General features: G+C 34.8%; 1 protein-coding gene across 3 annotated transcripts in view; it reads right to left on the bottom strand.

The window, feature by feature from the left end:
• LOC102808087 (cilia- and flagella-associated protein 337-like) overlaps nt 1-21,211 on the bottom strand; it is a 57,850-nt gene that overhangs the window by 1,065 nt on the left and 35,574 nt on the right. For all 3 annotated transcript variants that reach the window (XM_085502051.1, XM_085502052.1, XM_085502053.1), the window contains 18 exons: nt 18,537-18,683; nt 14,028-14,090; nt 11,411-11,636; nt 10,033-10,079; nt 9,742-9,879; nt 9,314-9,502; nt 8,716-8,907; nt 8,213-8,476; nt 7,567-7,731; nt 6,764-6,916; nt 6,190-6,374; nt 5,667-5,822; nt 5,145-5,281; nt 4,299-4,456; nt 3,375-3,586; nt 3,054-3,088; nt 336-751; nt 50-196 (listed from right to left, as the gene is read on the bottom strand). In XM_085502051.1, the coding sequence (XP_085358177.1) occupies nt 50-196; nt 336-751; nt 3,054-3,088; nt 3,375-3,586; nt 4,299-4,456; nt 5,145-5,281; nt 5,667-5,822; nt 6,190-6,374; nt 6,764-6,916; nt 7,567-7,731; nt 8,213-8,476; nt 8,716-8,907; nt 9,314-9,502; nt 9,742-9,879; nt 10,033-10,079; nt 11,411-11,636; nt 14,028-14,090; nt 18,537-18,683 (3,030 nt within the window). The remainder of the gene's footprint in view (nt 1-49; nt 197-335; nt 752-3,053; nt 3,089-3,374; nt 3,587-4,298; nt 4,457-5,144; nt 5,282-5,666; nt 5,823-6,189; nt 6,375-6,763; nt 6,917-7,566; nt 7,732-8,212; nt 8,477-8,715; nt 8,908-9,313; nt 9,503-9,741; nt 9,880-10,032; nt 10,080-11,410; nt 11,637-14,027; nt 14,091-18,536; nt 18,684-21,211) is intronic.

Genomic DNA, 21,211 nt, shown 5'->3' with positions numbered 1-21,211 from the left:
CATTATACTATTATGAAATTCCTAGCTGAATGCATCAACACTGACTTACAGGGGTAGCCAAGGCCTGGAATGGTGAACAGATTTTACCAAATCTTGATGTCAATGTCATGTCAACATCTCCAAATTTATGACGCCTTTCTTGTCGGCTGTACGTTCGTCGTGCTATGTCTTCCTCCACTCTGTGTCCAAGTAAACTCTGAAAGATCAGTAAGAAATTAGTCAAGTGTTTATACACAGACACCACCTTTTTTGAAATAATAGTGTCAGCATTTTCATCAGAGCAAATCCACAATTAATTCTTTTTTATCAAAACTTTCTGTGTACTATGCATGTACCTTCATGTGTATTGACCGTCTTGGCTGTCCAAAGTTGGCAAACGTAACCGATCTCTTGGATCTCCAGGAATATTCATCATTTGTGAAGAATTTTGCCCGCTGGGAATTTCCCGATCCATTTCTGTTTTCAGTGCCGTTCACTAAATTTGGTGCTGATTGTATCTGTATTCTTTTTATGTCTGCACTGATTGGACGTTCGTCCCTGGGTGACAGCGATGGTGATGAGATTCTGTCAGGTGACTGTCGTCGTCCATTGAACTTTGTTACAGGATGTTTGGTAGTATCTTCTTTCTGAATGGGACTTGAAGAGGACATTGATGAATCATCCTTTTCATTACCTTCAGAATTATTAGGCAAGTTTTCTGCATCACTTTTCATACCGTTTTCAACAATATCCGGAACAACAATACTGGCAACTACCAACAAAAAATAAACACCACATAAATGTCACAGATCCAGTGTTTGAAAAAGAAAATACATTGATGAACAAACTGACATGCATAATGTATATTACATTCTACAAGCTGAAGTTATCATCAACTGATATCACTTGCTGTTCATAGAGCTGGTTGATACTTACTGGTGGCATTATGGGGTAATATTATACACGAACTGGAATGTTTTAAAAATCGTCAGAAATACCACCCTTCTCAACAATGTTTTTTTCAAAATAAACTTGTTTGACCTTGCACCATGCAAGCAACATACCATTTTATGTTCACTGCAAGATCCTGCATTATGTGTGAGATTGAACATAAAAGCAGGACAAACAAAGATCATAGTAGCTAGCTCAAAACATAAACACGAAAGTATTTTGGGGTTTTTCTACACATTTGAGGATATGGTCAATTTTGATGAAGTAAGGGTAACTCAAAACCACATTCCCTTCTGAAAGAATGGCAGTTCGACAATGATATAGATTAAAATCAAATCATTTGATTTTTGCGACAGACATTTGGTTCAGGCAATACGCAGTGAACGTAAAATTACCTAAAGTATTGTTGTTATTCAATCAGAAATGCTCATAATGCAGAGATAAAAATAAGATATGGTTTTCTTTCTGAACTGAGAACGTGCAGACTAATGACATTCATCATGCATATCAGTTAGTGAAAACAACTTGCTGCAATAGTGCAATTCATCAGTTTCACTTCTATTGATTTATAAACTGCTATAAAGACTACCGGGTAATCTTAGACTAATTTGTTTGTTTTTTGCCAGTAATTCAGCCATTCCAAATATAATTATTTCTTCATGTCCACCTAAAGAGCTAAACTTAATGGGGGTTGCTGCATAAAAACATGTGTGTTTTTAATGAAATGATCATGCTAATTTTTTTAAGTGTTGGTATATATAAACAAGTCATTGAAAATGACACAGTCCCCGTTAAGTTCTCTTTGTGCTCGTCATATTAAAGCGGAGGGGTTGTCGCGAGTGTGTCCTTGAAACTTGAGTTCCACGTGGCGTATACAACAGATTGTTTATTTACATCAAAACACGTGTTTCGTGTCATAGTAATATGGCCAAAATAAAAACAGTCGTTATTCGGCCATCTTTGATCTGATTATGAAACACACTGATATGTATGATGTTGCCAAATACGAATGAAAATGGTACATAAATTGTGGAAATATAGTAGTAAGGCCAAAAAGTTAGATGGCTGTCAATCGGCCATCCTTGACCAGATTTTGAAACAAATTGTCATGGACATGCATCCTAACATGTATAAAGTACATGTATGTGCCAAATTTAAATGAAAACTGACAGAGCACGTCCAAGATACCGCATAAAAAAACAAAAACAAGATGCCTGCCAGTCGACCATCTTTGATCCAATTGTGAAATAAATCGTCATGGACATGTATCCTAACATGTATAATCTGTGTACCAAGTTTGAATGACAACTGACAAAGCATGTCCAAAATACAACATTTTCAAAAAACAAGATGGCTGCCAGTCGGCCATTTTGAATCGAATCGCTAAACTACTGCATGTGCATATGTCCCACATAAGGTACTAGGCACATGAAAAGAATGAACGGAATCGGTCCACAGGATTCTAAAATATGACGGACAGACTGACGCATGGACAGACGGACACACGGACGGTCGGGGACATGTATCCTAACATGTATGATCTATGTACTAAATTTGAATGAAAACTGACAAAGCATGTCCAAAATATTACATTTTCAAAAAACAAGATGGCTGCAAGTCGGCCATCTTTGATCCAATTGTGAAATAAATCATCATGGACATGTATCCTAACATGTATAATCTATGTACCAAGTTTGAATGAAAACTGACAAAGCATGTCCAAAATATTACATTTTCAAAAAACAAGATGGCTGCCAGTCGGCCATCTTTGATCCAATTGTGAAATAAATCATCATGGACATGTATCCTAACATGTATAATCTATGTACCAAGTTTGAATGAAAACTGACAAAGCATGTCCAAAATACAACATTTTCAAAAAACAAGATGGCTGCCAGTCAACCATTTTGAATCAAATCGCTAAACCACTGCATGTGCATATGTCCCACATAAAGTACTAGGCACATGCAAAGAATGAACGGGATCGGTCCAAGGGATTCTGAGATATGACTCCACACGGACGGACGGAGATCGAATTATAAGTCCCCGTTTTCGGACTTCGTCCGAACGGGGACTAATAACCCCCACATCACATCCTCCAATAAACACATATTACTGCTTACCAACTCCACCTTCATCAGCGTAGCCCCAGGGTGTCCTACAAACAGAAAACATAAACATATTTAAGTGTATTTGTTTCTTCAAAACCACTTGATGTGAATTTAGTTTTTGTACAATTTTCACATAAATAACTGTTTCTTCATATGTTCCTCAATCTGACAATTCGTTAATTGATTGGGTACATGCCCAAAATTGAAATAAAAAGATAAAAAAATACAAGTATAAAATACTTTAGCATTTACCACACCATTCATTGTACTAAGTTAAAAGGAATTTAAGTGTTATTTCCAGTAATTTTACTTTTAACAAAAGATGATTCTTACCTGGGATGTTGCCAAGTGGAGGGATTCTTAAGAATCCACTTGTCATCTTGACCAAATGTTCCAACAAAATGACCTTTCAATGTCCAAAGTCTAGCTGTCTGGTCAGTGGATGCACTCAAGATAAAAGATTGTTCATCATAGATTATGTAGTCCACACTCACGACTGCTTTTTCATGGGCACGCCATGAACATAACAATGGAGGCCTTTCTCTCTGAAATATCAAAAAACACCAATGCAATTATTTGCAACAGATTTGATGTGCTACAAACAGGAAGATATACATATCTTCTCATCGCTATCTCGGCTTAACACTTTGAGGTGCCATCAATGTGCACCATTTTGCACATTTGTGCGTAGTTATCTGTAAATTCTTTTTTGCTTTTGAATCAATTGGACATTTTTTCCCTTTGATCTTCAACAACAAAAAAACTGGGCACATTATGTTGGTTTATTTTGTGAAAGATGACAAAAGTTTATTATGGCATTCAAAGAGTTAAAATGATCACCATTGTCAACTTTTGGCACCTTCTACAAAATGATTTTGTAGTCTGCTCCTCCCTACATGAAATGTTGTTAAACCATTTGATCAAAAACTAAAAGGAATATCTGAAACTGTCTGTATGATCCAAAATGATAATGAAATTTACTGAAAATTTTACAAATTGTGTAAATATTTACACTGAATTTGGGTAGGAAAAATATCTGGCTCTCAAAGGGTTAAATCCTCATTGACTCTGGTTCACAATATTGATTTAATACATTTTTCTTCTATTATTTAATCGCTGGATTAAAAGTAAAATGAACTATATTTCAAATAATAATAAAACAATTATAGCAGTATAGTAAAAGTAAAAATATATACCAGTAATAATAATAGTTCCACAAATATTACCTAGGAAATTTGTAAATCCTTTCAATTTTACCTTAGTTTCCTCTGCTGGTTGAATACAGTACTGCTCAATATTCCAGATATAAATATAACCCTTTGTATCTCCACTAATCAATACACTGTTGTCTTTATTTGTACATAGCGCTAATACAGACTCTTCTTCGTCTTTACAATCACTGGCATAAAAGAACCCTATAGAAGATACAACATACCACTTTAATGTGTGTAAAGTTTATATAATTCCAATAAACAGAAATGATGTAACAAAATCGAATGGGGTCTTTGTCACATATCACATCCTTGTTTTTAATTATCGGTAATTATATGTACATCATTAATAAAGTACACTAAATGGTATAAAGAAGGCGGTTCTACTGATGACGTGGTTTTCCAATTATATGTACATCATTAATAAAGTACACTAAATGGTATAAAGAAGGCAGTTCTACTGATGACGTGGTTTTCCAATTATTCATCATGAATTAATTATTAAGGATTTAAAAGATGTATGTACAGTGTCCATCAAACACAGAAGAAAGTGAGATTATCACTATATACAAAAACACAAAACACATTCATGTTTTGAAAATAAGCAAGGAAACCAGCAAAAAATGACAAAGATAAACACGAACCAGTTCTTTCACAGATTCGCTCATTTGCATTAGTATTGAATAAATGTATATTTGTATTGCAACTTTGAGATCATCTTGTAATTCATGTAAGCTATCCAAATCGCACAAAATCTTCACTGCATATATTACACAATACATGTACCGGTACCCTCATTTTGTAAATCTCAGTTTAGACACAGTTTTCTTTCCTATCTAGCCCAGTCTGCAGGTTTACCCACAAACTGCTTGGAAATGAGACATCCTCTTACCCATGTCTTGTTGTGACCCATAGACACTCCAAAAATGTAAATAGCCAGCTTCACTTGATATGAGTACAGCACTGTCAGTTTGCCCCTGTGTAACCCGGTGTTGTAGAAACAACAGCTTGTCTACTGGTGCTGTGAAACTAGGACCAAATGTAAATATGACTTGTATTACTATACAATGTAGTTTATGAGTAGTGAGGATGTGATAACCTGCGCAAACATCTACCCATGAGCCTTTGCGTTTTTAGCGCGTGTTGTTATCTTCGCTTGGGACTCCCTGCTTTAAAACAAATAAATGTAACTGTATTTACTCAGAATCTCCAATCAAAGTTTATGTGTAAAGCAATGAATTTTGGGGTTCTATGAGAAGTGCACCATCTTCATAATGTCATACATTCCTAATAAAATACCATATTGTACCAGCATGCGCATGTACATAAATGACATAAGTGTAACTATGTTAAAAAATAAATGTTTTTTGGTACCATCAGGCATTATCAGTTAATAATCTGATAGTAGCCTTACCCTTTAGGTGGTTTATGCTGCTGCCGATGCCGGGAATTAGGACGGGAATTCATACTGCTGAACCTGCTAAGAGGTCGTGACCCCTGAGTACTGCTGCCAGTGGCTGGACGGCTGCCACCTTCTAAATGAGACAATGCTTGCTTCAATTTCCGCGTCCTAAAAGAAAAAACATCATGGTGACAATAAAATTACTGTTACGCAATACATAATTGGCATTGTTATTACTGTAAAGGGGTTAATTATTCACTGAGTTATAATTTTGCTTATTTCGCTGACTGGAATATGAATATGTAAAATTTAGCATATAACACATTATCTAAATGATAAAACCATGAATTTAAAACCAACTGAACATGCCTGAAATGGTAAATCAGTGAAATTTAAACCCAGCGAAAATTAGTCATTTTACAGTATGTTAATTTAATTGCAATGAACAAGAGTTCATAAAGTGAATAAAACTAAATGTTATCAGTTTGGATAGCCTTACAACATCAGAAGTGTGAGTGAGAAAAAAAAAACTTACATTTTACTTGGTTGTCCTCTCCTGAGCCTTTTAAACATCTTTTCTGTCTCTACACTCCAGACTATGATTTCTCCATCAAAACTAGCGGTTGCTAGGAGATTGGGAGAGCAGTAATCCACTGATAAGATGTCATCTTTGTGTACTTGTCCTCCTCTCCATGAAATGTCAGCTTTGATGAATGCATTCTATAAACAAATAATTTATGGTAGATTTGATATGGGGTTTACCGGTAATAGATAAAATCATTTACATCAATTATTTTTAAATCACAAATCATCACAATTATTTTTAAATGCACAAAATTAACAAAAGTACTGCAAGTCGCTCAATTTTCCAGGTTTGATGGTTCAATGGTGTTCAATGGTGTCACTGGGACTTTTTTACTATAGCATTAAAGCTGTGTCCAAAGAAACCCATACTTAATCCACCACAATGGTATAATAACAATAATGAGTGAAATAATTTTAAGAATCCATTGTATCGTAGTTTGGATGCTAATGTCACAAAATGTAGTCCCTCATTATTATTTTAATATTCCTGAGCATAATTAAAATAAAGCAAGCCCAGTACTTACATCACCATCTGTGTCATCATAGACAACAATTTTTCTACTCCAACCCACTGATAGCATGGATCGTTTTTCTCTGAATGACACAATACCAGTAACTTCAGCTTCTGCTACGGCCTCACATTGATGAATATTGTGACCATTCTGAAAATTCCACACCTTAAAGGAAATAGTACAGCAACCATTATTACTCATGAGACTATTACTGATACCAAAATATTTGAATATGGCTGTTATTATTCAACTCACTAAAAAGATTGTTTGATATATTATTAGTTGAATTTTTATGAATAATAAGATACAACATTTTTATCCAATATTAAATGCAAAATATTTTCATGACACCAAAACAAACTTAAGGAAAGATGAAACAAAAACCATTCTTATAGGAATTTAGACAAGTTTCTTAAAGTAAAAGTGTCAAATTGATAATATATTGTAAAATACTTTATTTTAGTTGGAATCAATTTTCTCTGAAAAGACTTTTTAGGGTGTTTTGTATGGAATTTATTTTCACTGATTTTATATGAGTTGAATGTAAAATAAAGTTAAAAAAGTTATATTTACTGGATTTTATTTTCACTGAAGCATCCCTTCAGCGAAAATAGCAAAAATAAATTCCAAGCGAAAATAAAGTATTCTACAGTATAATTGCAATGGATTATTTATTATATGCATGCATGCACTGGATTAGAACACAGATCTTTTAAGCTGTTCTGTTCCCTTTTTCTTTCACAATCAAATTAGAAAAAAGAAATTGTGGTCTATTACCCCAGCACTACTGTAATACATTACTAATGACTAATTACCTTTATTGATCCATTTCTTGCTCCTGATATGAGTCTTCTGAGACCAGAGTCAAATGCCATACAAGTGATTTCCTCATCTCCATGCGCATTTGATAATACATGATTTTTACTACCTGTGTCAATATCCCACACAGCTATGGAGGAATCATCAGCCCCTGTTACAACCTGTAATGCAAATACATTACATTTCATTAGTACATTACATTACATAAAATATCAATGCATTAGAAAGTTACATAACATTACATAAAATTTCAATGCATCAGTAAGTTACATTACATTACAAAGCATTAGTACATTACCGGTACATAATATTACAGTGCAGTAGTACATTACATTTCATCAGTACATTACATTACATTATATAAAATTTCAATGCATCAGTAAGTAACTTTACATTACAATGCATGAGTACATTACATTACATTAGTATACTAGTATTACATTACATAAAATTTCAATGCATTAGTAAGTTACATGTACATTACATTACAGTGCAGTGCATTACATAACATTACAGTGCATGAGTACATAACATTACAATATATCGATAAATTGCATTACATAACATTACAATTCATTAGTACATCATGTTTCATGTTGTCATAGTAACATTTTGTGGGTGAGAACAGAATTTCATACTGACCTGCTTAAAATGTGAATTGTACAAAGCGCAGCATAGTTGAGTAGCATGTGTTGTGGCTTGTTTTGTTTTCTTTGGTTCTGCTTTACCCATTTTCAGACTAGAGATGTAATCGCCACAGCAGACAATAAGACTGTTTACTGGCATGGGTTGTAAATGTAAAGAGAACGGTCCAAACTCTGGCATCCTTGCATTCTGAATGCAGGGGAATTTAATAGTGACAGTCTGCAAACACGTGTGTTCCTTGATATCCCATACTTTTACAATCTACACAGATAAAACATAATAAAAAATTTGAGATAATGAAATATAATTTTAACATTTACATATTTCTCAGAAATGTCTGCATTACAGTTTTTACGTTGTTTCACATTTGATGCGAGTGATGTGAAATATACAAACTGTGTGAAACATTGTTTAGATGAAATGTGAACACGCATACAGAGACAACAATGGCAGTCTACATGTATGTGTATGAGTTGCTGATAGAAATAGTTTCAACTTACAGCATCTTTGCAATAACTGTACACCATCTCAAGTTCCTCATGAATGACAATGTCAGCCACTGCCATCTGGTGACCTCGTAATATAGCAACTGGTTTCTCGGTCACATAAGGATTCCAGAGTCGTACGTAATGATCAACATTACCCGTAGCTATGATATTCAGATGTTTATTGTAATCAAAACACTCCACACCCTAAAATGAAATGATATTCAGACAGACTGTAAAGTAAATCTATTATTAGCAAATTAATTATTCATAGATAATTATTTATTGTGCTTGCTGTAACTCAGAATCGAAAATATGAAATAATGTGATTTGGAAATGTTTTCATGTTTGCATCATGGGAAAATTCAAGACAAGAAAAAAGACAGTTGTATTGAACAAAAGCAACAAACCAACAAATTTTAAAAATTTAATTCATGCCATATGGATGGCAGAAATATCGCCAATTATTATTATATTACCATAATTTTTCAAATTTCTAAAGTCACATGATCAGATCACTGCTAAATTGAGCAGAAACGGCGCATTCAAGATACAATTTGAAGTTTTTAAATAACATGAATACACATATAAATAAACACATTGGTATATTTACCTTACTCATTTTAAATGTGTATGTTTTCTTCTTACCCTGCACATCTAGCATAACTAAAGAGGTTGTACTGCTTCCACTGGATGATAATATAAAGTCATTGTCTGGTAAATACTTGACTTTTCTTAACATTTCAGTATGTACATTACTAAGAACGACATGGCGAAGGAACCGGCTATGGTGAGGTAGATCCTGGGGAAAAAAAACTTTTACGATCAGTTGTAAAAACTTGTATAAATACTTGGTTCAAAATGTGAACAATATCTTTAATGGAAACAGATTTTGTGTGGAACTGGTGAAAGCTTGACAGATACTTTAGTATGTTTTACAGTGAACTTGGCACAAGATGAATGATTTATGATAATAAATGCACAGTTATTAAAATATTAAAAATGGCCTCCAACTCTCTAAAATGTTTTTGTTTACCTTACCTGCATCCAAATCTTTTTAACTCCCTCAGCATTTGTAAATTGTTGTGCAAATAAACTATTCTGTGGTTTTGAAAAATAAAATAAATGAATGCTTCCCATGTCATCACCAAACACTAACAATGACTTGCTGCTAGGACTCTGTTGGAAAAACCAGAAATATGCTTAGTCAGAGCGCCCTCTATGGTCAGAACAGTAAACTAGTATTTTAGGATGTTCATCAACCTTTTTGGTATTGAGAAATTGTAGAACATTAACTGTAAAAATTTGTTGCAAAATTGATCTGATATCTACCTTTTTATCGTACCAGTAGTCCAAACATGTAGGCACATCTGTTAAAGCTAGAAAAGAAAAGATTAACTATAAGTATCCTATGAGCAACTGTTATCAGTGCCATTTGACGGTGCCTTTTGTTATTTTTTGACCTCAATTTAAAAAGCAAACATGATCATTATCAATAAACAAAAAATATTATGTTCTGACTAATATTTTACTGATTTTCAGCAAAATGTGGAGTCAGCGAAATGATGTCTTGTTAAAACATTCTACGGCAACAGTTTCAGGATATTCTGTTTGACGTTTTAGATGAGTGTGGATTTGAAAATGTTTGCCAATTTGATATACAGTACACTGCCAGAAATCCAAGAATTTTCTACTTTAGTATCTGTTTTAGGTCAGTAATTTGGCAAATCAAATCATAAGATAATTGTCAGTAATCCTACATCGTATTATTAACTAAAATGAGTGTGTTTCCTCTACCATTTACTTTTCTTGCATATCCACATTTCCAAGACTAGAAACACGTTATCTCTAGTATTAGTTAGAAATATTGTCTAATTATTCAAATCCAGTGTCCAGACTAAAGTAATTGTGTTACGCCTGTTCCAATGTTGTATAAATATTAAAGAATTTTATGAAAAGAAACATATTTAACACACATCGAATGTGACGTGTCAAGACTCATCGTGTTCAATATGAATCCAATACAATGTATGTAATACGCAACACGTGTAATGTTTATGTATGATGGCCGACGCCCTTAACGTGTGTGGAATTTAGACTTCCAGTTCATGGTCAGTGCTATAAATCTCACTATTGTTCCTGATTTGAGAAAATTGCTAAGACAGTACAATGATTTGAATGCAGCTTGACGTAAATTAAAACAGCAGCCAGTTTCTATTATGCATATATGAGGGGACGCAAGGGGGGTAGCTGTTACAGTATTACAGGGAATAAAAAAGGCTTTTTACAATTTACAAGGAAAAAAAGATGTTTTTACAGTTTACAGTGAAAATTGAATTTTGCAGTGAATTGTGTCATCTAGTCATTTTACAGTTTCGACAATGTAATTTCCCTGGATTATTCTTTACGACTTTTTTTATTTGGATGTAAATTCTTGTATGTACAGAGAAAAATGACACATTTTTACAGTGTACGAAAAAAATATTTGATTGATTATGTTGTACGTCTAGCCTGTGATTACAGAATTACGGAATTTATTTTTTCAATTTATGTTGAATGAAAAATAAACCTTGCCCCCCCCTCCCCATATATGGATGAGTGATAATAATTTATTCGTTTGATTTCATTTAATAAACATAAATTTACTTTACATAGGGTTCAATTTATACAGGTTTAAATGTGTAAATGTCAGCAACAAATTGATACCTACCAAATATCTGAAATTCTTCAAAATACAAATTTGTTGAGACATCCCAGAATCTGATATCTCTACTGGTGGATGACAATGCCAGCTTGTTCACATTAGCCATGTATACAGCATCTGTGTACCAGGTTTTGAAACGACGTTTTGACCCCCTAGGATCATCGTTATCTGTCTTGACTTCATAGTGACGTTCAAGGTGAAGACCAACATCAAAAACACCTAACATTCCTTCCTACAAATGGGAAAATAAGATAAAGTGTATATATAGAAGTGCATGTTGTTCAAAGATATGCAGTATCTACGGTACAATTACTTTCAAAGAAAAGCGCCCTCTTTACATCAATATAAAATTACTTTGTTTTTATGGATGTACAGCACATTTAGATTACATACATGTAATGTTGATTACAAATATACATTTTAGATAAATCTGAGACTAGATCTCAACTAGAATTTGCCATGCACCAAATAGTTGATGTAACTACATATTTCTCAATAAATTCTGAAATTGTTTGACAGTTTTAAAACATGATGCTATCGAGTTTTAAAACAAAGTTTTATTCTTCATTAACATTCTCACAATGTACGACCATTCTAAAAAAAAAGTACTCTACACTCTATATTGTGTTGACAACAATGTAGGTCAAAATACAACTCGCCTAGACGACCGTTAAGATGCCCTAACCCAGCAAGTAATCCTTGTGGAATAAATAGTGCAATTAAGTACATAGCTGTGATAAGGTCTCTCTAGCAACGGTGTGGGGGCTCCTTTGTTTACTAAAGAATTAAACCAACTTGCTACGTGTTCTCACAATAGTTCTATCACTATAGCAACCATGCATGTCAACACTGATCAATATTTCTGAATGAAGAGTGCTCATAAAACGAAGATTTTCTCAAAACAAATGATTTTACAGGCTCTTAAAATATAAATACAGGTCTGTAGTTGTATCTAGACTGAATCTAAGACATTTATAGCCTCAAATCTAAACTGTAATACAAATGATAATGGTGAATTAATCACACATAAATATTATTTACAACCAATCACTATGTCACTCCACCACATACAACCCCTCCCCATCCTGAATAATATACCTTTTGGTTGAAGGCAAGATTGAAGGGATAGGGATACATCAAGTTATAACATTTGACACCTTATGAATCACATGCAATAACTAAAATATTGTTTTTAAAAATATTTATGTATGTTTCAATTAAATAATTCAATATTAAAATTCAGTAGCCAGATTGATGTTGTCGGCCTAAAGTTAACTGTAGGCTGAGATAATGATACAGCTGCAAGGCATGTCAAAAGTTCAAAAAAGCAACATATATATATAAGATGAATTACATTAAATGTATTCAGAATTTCCTAAAGTCACATCCATCATGCAGAACTCCAAATTACGCTAAATGTAGAGCAAATGATTGATGATTATTGAAGTTTTTATTGCCAGTATAGAGGTGGTTCAACAGTGTGCAAAACATGCAATGTATATAATAGACCAAACTTCTATGGCCTCGAAACATGCACCACCAACATGCACCACCTGCCTTAACAACTGGCAATATACTGTAAAGGGAGAAAAAGTCACTCGATTTAATTTTAGCAAATTTGATGTCACAGGGATATTTACTTGGTTTTAAATTCACTAGATAGAGAGAACAATTAATACATTCTATTGTTAAATTTGAATGATTATGGTGTTTCAATTTAGCTCAATTTGGTCATAAGCCAAATAAGCGATAATAATATTTGAGTCTGCAGTATTTTTTTATAATTAAGCTTTATAGAGTATTGTCAGTGAAAATAAAATGCAGAGAATAATTAAGGCCCTATACAGCACATATCATTGATAGTTTCAAAATAGAAGCAGAAGATATCTAGTGTAATGCTTTAATCAGGTATGAGTAACACAAAGAGGTGAATAGGTACAATGTTTCTTTGTATCAGATTCACAGCTATCCAAACATACAACATGGAACGATGACCTTTGGATTCATTGCTGGATACTTATTATAACGTATGTTGGCTCAGTAAAGTTGGATGTTCAACACAGATGCCTTCACTTTCACACAAATTCCATACATGGTTTAGAATAGGAACATCTAGGCTTTTTTGTGGTCTAGTGAAGCATGTATTGAACATTGGCATTCACCATTCATTGGTATTTGTATGGATTGGTGTTTGCAGGCAACGCTTGTCCAAGATGGCGGCCCTCACAAAATGTGCAACTGGAGTTTGTTAATAAGTATGTGGAAGTTTTTGAGATTAAAATTCATATATATCATCTGAGAGGCATATGTAAAAATATTATAGCCGAATATGATCTCCTTTGCTATATTTATATTATGACTATAATTCATATCAATTAAATATATCAGATATTATATTCTTATGATGTCTAAACGATAAAAAAAAATTGCAGATGAAAATTGTCACACAGTAGAATTAATCAATAATCATCATAAAATATATCTAACCTTTGACCTTTACAAAGCACACCTGAGGTGTTACAGTAAGCCATGTGATAGATTAATTAAGATTAAAACAATTCTCCATCCATCCATAGATGATTCTCATCAATCACTATGAGATCAAACAGTGAAATCTGCTTACCTTGCTTAAGTTTACATATCGTATTGGATTGTCAGTTGCCAGTATTCTGATGGTACATTCTTGCTGCATTGAATAGAACAAATTGGGAATCTAATTTAAAAATCATTCTTCAAATATCAGTCAATGGGAAATAATAATTTGTAGACATTCAGTAATAGAAAATACAAATATCTGAAAATTGGACTAGTTATAGGGAATTTAAATTAGGATAACAATGCACATAACATATCTGAGCAGAGTACTGATTTAATGAATCCCTCTCCACTGCTCTAAACGTACCATAAAAACTCTAAAATTTCCATCACTTCACCTACTTTAAACATATCAGAGAACCATCATGCCAATAAATGACATCCCCCCACTCTCACTGCCCTAAACATTCCCCTGAACCAATGAGTCATGCCATCAATCAATTTAAAACCTTTGCAAGTGACAGATCGTAGTGAAAAGCATCTCAGTTATCATGCAACATTCCGGCTCCTATGTAAATGCACTCCCATAATACAGTCATGCAACATTCCGGCTCCTATGTAAATGCACTCCCATAATACAGTTATGCAACATTCCGGCTCCTATGTAAATGCACTCCCATAATACAGTCATGCAACATTCCGGCTCCTATGTAAATGCACTCCCATAATACAGTTATGCAACATTCCGGCTCCTATGTAAATGCACTCCCATAATACAGTTATGCAACATTCCGGCTCCTATGTAAATGTACTCCCATAATACAGTCATGCAACATTCCGGCTCCTATGTAAATGCACTCCCATAATACAGTTATGCAACATTCCGGCTCCTATGTAAATGCACTCCCATAATACAGTTATGCAACTATGTAAATGCACTCCCATAATACAGTTATGCAACATTCCGGCTCCTATGTAAATGCACTCCCATAATACAGTTATGCAACATTCCGGCTCCTATGTAAATGTACTCCCATAATACAGTTATGCAACATTCCGGCTCCTATGTAAATGCACTCCCATAATACAGTCATGCAACATTCCGGCTCCTATGTAAATGCACTCCCATAATACAGTTATGCAACATTCCGGCTCCTATGTAAATGCACTCCCATAATACAGTTATGCAACATTCCGGCTCCTATGTAAATGCACTCCCATAATACAGTTATGCAACATTCCGGCTCCTATGTAAATGCACTCCCATAATACAGTTATGCAACATTCCGGCTCCTATGTAAATGCACTCCCATAATACAGTTATGCAACATTCCGGCTCCTATGTAAATGCACTCCCATAATACAGTCATGCAACATTCCGGCTCCTATGTAAATGCACTCCTCCCATAATACAGTCATGCAACATTCCAGCTCCTATGTAAATGCACTCCCATAATACAGTCATGCAACATTCCGGCTCCTATGTAAATGCACTCCCATAATACAGTTATGCAACATTCCGGCTCCTATGTAAATGCACTCCCATAATACAGTTATGCAACATTCCGGCTCCTATGTAAATGCACTCCCATAATACAGTTATGCAACATTCCGGCTCCTATGTAAATGCACTCCTCCCATAATACAGTTATGCAACATTCCGGCTCCTATGTAAATGCACTCCTCCCATAATACAGTTATGCAACATTCCGGCTCCTATGTAAATGCACTCCCATAATACAGTCATGCAACATTCCGGCTCCTATGTAAATGCACTCCCATAATACAGTTATGCAACATTCCGGCTCCTATGTAAATGCACTCCCATAATACAGTTATGCAACATTCCGGCTCCTATGTAAATGCACTCCCATAATACAGTTATGCAACATTCCGGCTCCTATGTAAATGCACTCCCATAATACAGTTATGCAACATTCCGGCTCCTATGTAAATGCACTCCCATAATACAGTTATGCAACATTCCGGCTCCTATGTAAATGCACTCCCATAATACAGTCATGCAACATTCCGGCTCCTATGTAAATGCACTCCTCCCATAATACAGTCATGCAACATTCCAGCTCCTATGTAAATGCACTCCCATAATACAGTCATGCAACATTCCGGCTCCTATGTAAATGCACTCCCATAATACAGTTATGCAACATTCCGGCTCCTATGTAAATGCACTCCCATAATACAGTTATGCAACATTCCGGCTCCTATGTAAATGCACTCCCATAATACAGTTATGCAACATTCCGGCTCCTATGTAAATGCACTCCTCCCATAATACAGTTATGCAACATTCCGGCTCCTATGTAAATGCACTCCTCCCATAATACAGTTATGCAACATTCCGGCTCCTATGTAAATGCACTCCCATAATACAGTTATGCAACATTCCGGCTCCTATGTAAATGCACTCCCATAATACAGTCATGCAACATTCCGGCTCCTATGTAAATGCACTCCTCCCATAATACAGTCATGCAACATTCCAGCTCCTATGTAAATGCACTCCCATAATACAGTCATGCAACATTCCGGCTCCTATGTAAATGCACTCCCATAATACAGTTATGCAACATTCCGGCTCCTATGTAAATGCACTCCCATAATACAGTTATGCAACATTCCGGCTCCTATGTAAATGCACTCCCATAATACAGTTATGCAACATTCCGGCTCCTATGTAAATGCACTCCCATAATACAGTCATGCAACATTCCGGCTCCTATGTAAATGCACTCCCATAATACAGTTATGCAACATTCCGGCTCCTATGTAAATGCACTCCCATAATACAGTTATGCAACATTCCGGCTCCTATGTAAATGCACTCCCATAATACAGTTATGCAACATTCCGGCTCCTATGTAAATGCACTCCCATACTACAGTTATGCAACATTCCGGCTCCTATGTAAATGCACTCCCATAATACAATTATGCAACATTCCGGCTCCTATGTAAATGCACTCCTCCCATAATACAGTCATGCAACATTCCAGCTCCTATGTAAATGCACTCCCATAATACAGTTATGCAACATTCCGGCTCCTATGTAAATGCACTCCCATAATACAGTTATGCAACATTCCGGCTCCTATGTAAATGCACTCCCATAATACAGTTATGCAACATTCCGGCTCCTATGTAAATGCACTCCCATAATACAGTTATGCAACATTCCGGCTCCTATGTAAATGCACTCCCATAATACAGTTATGCAACATTCCGGCTCCTATGTAAATGCACTCCCATAATACAGTCATGCAACATTCCGGCTCCTATGTAAATGCACTCCCATAATACAGTTATGCAACATTCCGGCTCCTATGTAAATGCACTCCCATAATACAGTTATGCAACATTCCGGCTCCTATGTAAATGCACTCCCATAATACAGTTAATGACGTATTGTGACCTCGATGTGGTTCGTAACCAGTCTTGTGATTGGTTGTTGACAAAATGCGGAACAGGCCACGCCTCCAACTGTGCCGTGCGTTCGGGCAAACCGTTAGGAATTCCTAAATGGAGTCAATTTGTGTAGTTTTCTTGATTTATTCTGCAGATATAGGTAAAATGTAGGTAAGGCTTAGGCGAAATGTGAAGCAGCAACTAATATTCTTCAACCTGGTATTTTTTATAGATTTTATTTTTCATTCTTTTCGCCTGTTTTTTCGAGTTTAAAAAATATGAGCTGGCTGGAGCCTTCATCCCTTGTCTATTTCTTACACTAGATACCAGCTGATTTTTCTTGTCTCTTTATTATGATTAGACATGAATGAAAAGTGCCAAGCTGACAGACTGCAAAATCCGTGGATTAAAAGTGCTAAGTCCAAATTGTGTGGGATGATATCGACGAACTTCAGGAATAAGTTGTAGGGATTTTGTTTGACGGCTACAGTGGACATTTGAGGGCTTTGAGTTTGACGAAGATGGCAATGAACGTACAAATAAAGATCTGAAAAGTTTTTTTCAAACAGCTATGAATTTTTATAATTTTTACTGTGTAAATTTGTAAATTATTATTGATCTTGTATGACGGTTGATGCGTAATTTGTCGAGACCGGAAATCATTTTACGCAGTTTAACCCCTGACATTTTAATTAATTTTGAGTTCACGCATGTTTGTCGGCGGGAAAATCCTAATTCAAATGATTCCTCACTGTCGATTTTTATTATTTCTGGTTTTTTGTCACATTATAAGCAATACATTAATTTTGTTCTACTTCTAGTGTTGCATATTGTTCATTTATTTCCGTTGCATGTTTTCATTTGCCGTTCTATTCCCTGCCGCAGTTCGATCGAACTGTGTGTTGCCGATTTTCGCAAATTTTCGTTTTTTTTGCCGGGGATCTCCTGGCAAACGCCCACCCCTTCTTTTTGGCAATTTTCCATGTTCAAGACCCTGGGCTTATACCCGGATAAATACGGTAGTTGAGTGAGATGATTGTACAGAACACATGTTTTTTTTAAAGGGCGCTATACACAAAATTGTTACCTGAGTTCCTCAAACTTACAAAGTTTAAAATACCCGCATGTGCTTTACTTTACACTTTTGAAGGGTGGATTGAACAGAATCTTACCCTGTTGTGCACAATATGTCGGACCCTAGGTTCATTGATAAACGGAATGTCTTTCTTTGTCCGTAGGAAGTCGTTTTCTCTGTACTGCATCAGCATATATGTGCAGAATTCATTCCAGTCCACCAATCCATCGGCAGAAGTATCCACCTGTGAAGAACACACCAGTCATGATAAATAAATATATATATGTGACATTCATTATAAGAATGAAATTCTATTCTGATACAATTGTGTCATGGATAGTCTGAAATAGAGTGCTTGAAATTCCCAGAATACATATTTTGTAAAAAATAGTCACTGAAGAATTAAATTTATTTAAAATTCTACATGATCAATTCAGGTTATGTACTCTTGTAGCAACGCTGATATTAAAACAAAATTTATAAAAATTGTACTTTTTTTTGTTAATATACAGTGGAGGTTTACTATTAAAAATAAATATACACTGTAGATGATTGCTAAGAACATAATATTTAAATAATAACAAGCAAGAAGAAAGTTGACAAGTAATATAAAGGCGAAATTACAATTCAAGGTACATTTTATGGATAAAAATAAATCTATCAAAGTAATTTTTCCGTATACAGCCTGGAGCATTCTAACATCCAATATGGGTATGGTATTGAGAATTGAAATTAATAACTACAGAGCACCTAACTGGTTGTAAATAAGGAGAAAGTAGATGGCATTTGACACTGAATACTATACATATTAAAACAGGGTATGGGGATTTACTGATATACTGGAATTTGTAAAAAGGATTTCTGAGATTGTGAGATGCAGTTAACATATTTGCTCTATTAAAAGTACACATTGCATTTATTGTATGCTGGTTTATTAAAATACTACCGGTACTTATTTTGTACTGTTATCAATAGTTGTACTTTTATCTAGATAGAGATTTATGTATTTTATTAATACCTCATTAACCATCCATTTGCAACCATGCTGCTTAAAACAGCTAACTTCGGTAGTTCGCAGCCACGCTGCATCTACCATAACTACTAACTTCTTGCAGCCAACGCTGCTGCTCCACAGTATAGCCGCAGCCTTCGCTGCCTATACCTCAAATTGCAGTCATGCTGCAATCTCTCATTACACTACAGCCTCAGCGACTGAAGCTTCATTACTAACACAGATTTTTGAGTTGTGTATTATTTCAGAGTTCTTGCGTTCACATGGTGGGGGCTCATGACATGTCCATCCTGGTATATTTCTTGTAAGCCAATGGATTTCGTTGTGTGCCCCCTTTTTTGCCAAAGTAAAGAAGTATATTCGCTAGATTTTATTTTCACGGAATCATCCCTTCAGCAAAAATAGCGAAAATAAATTTCAAGCGAAAATAAAGTATTCTACAGTATTTACTCATGCACTGCTAACAAATACAGAATTGATTTTGTAGTTGGAAATATTTTTGGTGAGAATTTTTTTTTTACTTGGAAATTAAATTAAGGTAGAGATGCAGGTTGGGAGACTATATTTCTAATTGCCTCTAATTACTGTAATTACATGAGTAAAATATACTTTTTACCAATCAAGTTATATATCATTTGAAAGAGTTTTATTTAAATTTTTGAGTTTTATGGTTTACAATAATGTACAATGATACCATATTAAGTGGTATTGATTTTGGGTTAAAATCATGCATTTTAGGTGAAAGTGCACTTAAAACTATTTAACTTTTGAATGCATACCCTGATTTTAATTTAAGAACACTTATTTAAAACTTCTGTTTACTAGGAACATAATGGCTTATTTATTAGTGTTTGCATTGAAAAGTTTTTACACAGTGCTCTTTGAAACATTCACATTTTATAAATCGTTCACAGTTAACAGAGCCGCTAATTGGTAGCTCTATTGTTTCTGTTCCAGTGAAGACAGTGAAACCATACGAAGCCATTTACTTAGGATAGACCTGAATAATGACCCCTGAAAATTTCATTGAAAACAAATGAACCGTCTAGACGTTAAATAATTTTAAAGTTGAAATTTTGAGTAAAAAATGAAACTGAGATAATCGCCATTTTGTAAAAAAAAGTTTTAAAACGAATCATTCGCTTTATATGTGTAACAGAAACTGCTAGAAATACACCATACACTGTAATTTGCCAATGTTAAATCGTCAGGTAAAAAAAATAAAATAAAAATATTTACAATTCGAGGGAAACGAACCAAAAATCGTCCACAAAGTCTCAACCTTGCGTGAAAACTGTCATGGCGTTGTGTTATCAATTCCACTGAGGAAGGGACACAATGGATTACGTAAAGCCGATGACATATTCATACAGTTATATAAACATAGCGATCGCCATTGGGTGGGTTGAGTCTAAATTTACCTTCCCTCAAACCTTTAAAAAATACTTTGTATGACGCAGTTTCCGTGGACCGTGCGAAGTTAGACGACCAGGTTGAAATGGGCCCTAATATTTACTACACAACGGCTATTCGCAGTTTCTACTACTCAATCACCCAAACGCCGGTGAAACAAATTCGAAATAAAGTCACATTGGAAAGAGAACTATTGTAAATCGATGCAGGTTTCATTCAACTACAGACGAGACGGGTCGATGCAAATTAAACAAACCCTGACCTGGAAATACCTCATTCATAGAGTTCCTTAGTACCAGAGGTCGCCGATCACGACTATACAATGTAGTTTGCGACATCGCTACCGG

This window comes from Saccoglossus kowalevskii, chromosome 8 (genome assembly GCF_978046115.1).
Source record: "Saccoglossus kowalevskii chromosome 8, keSacKowa6.1, whole genome shotgun sequence".
Classification (NCBI taxonomy): domain Eukaryota; kingdom Metazoa; phylum Hemichordata; class Enteropneusta; family Harrimaniidae; genus Saccoglossus; species Saccoglossus kowalevskii.
The sequence above is the reverse complement of the archived record's forward strand: the minus strand, read 5'-3'. Positions and strand labels throughout refer to the sequence as shown.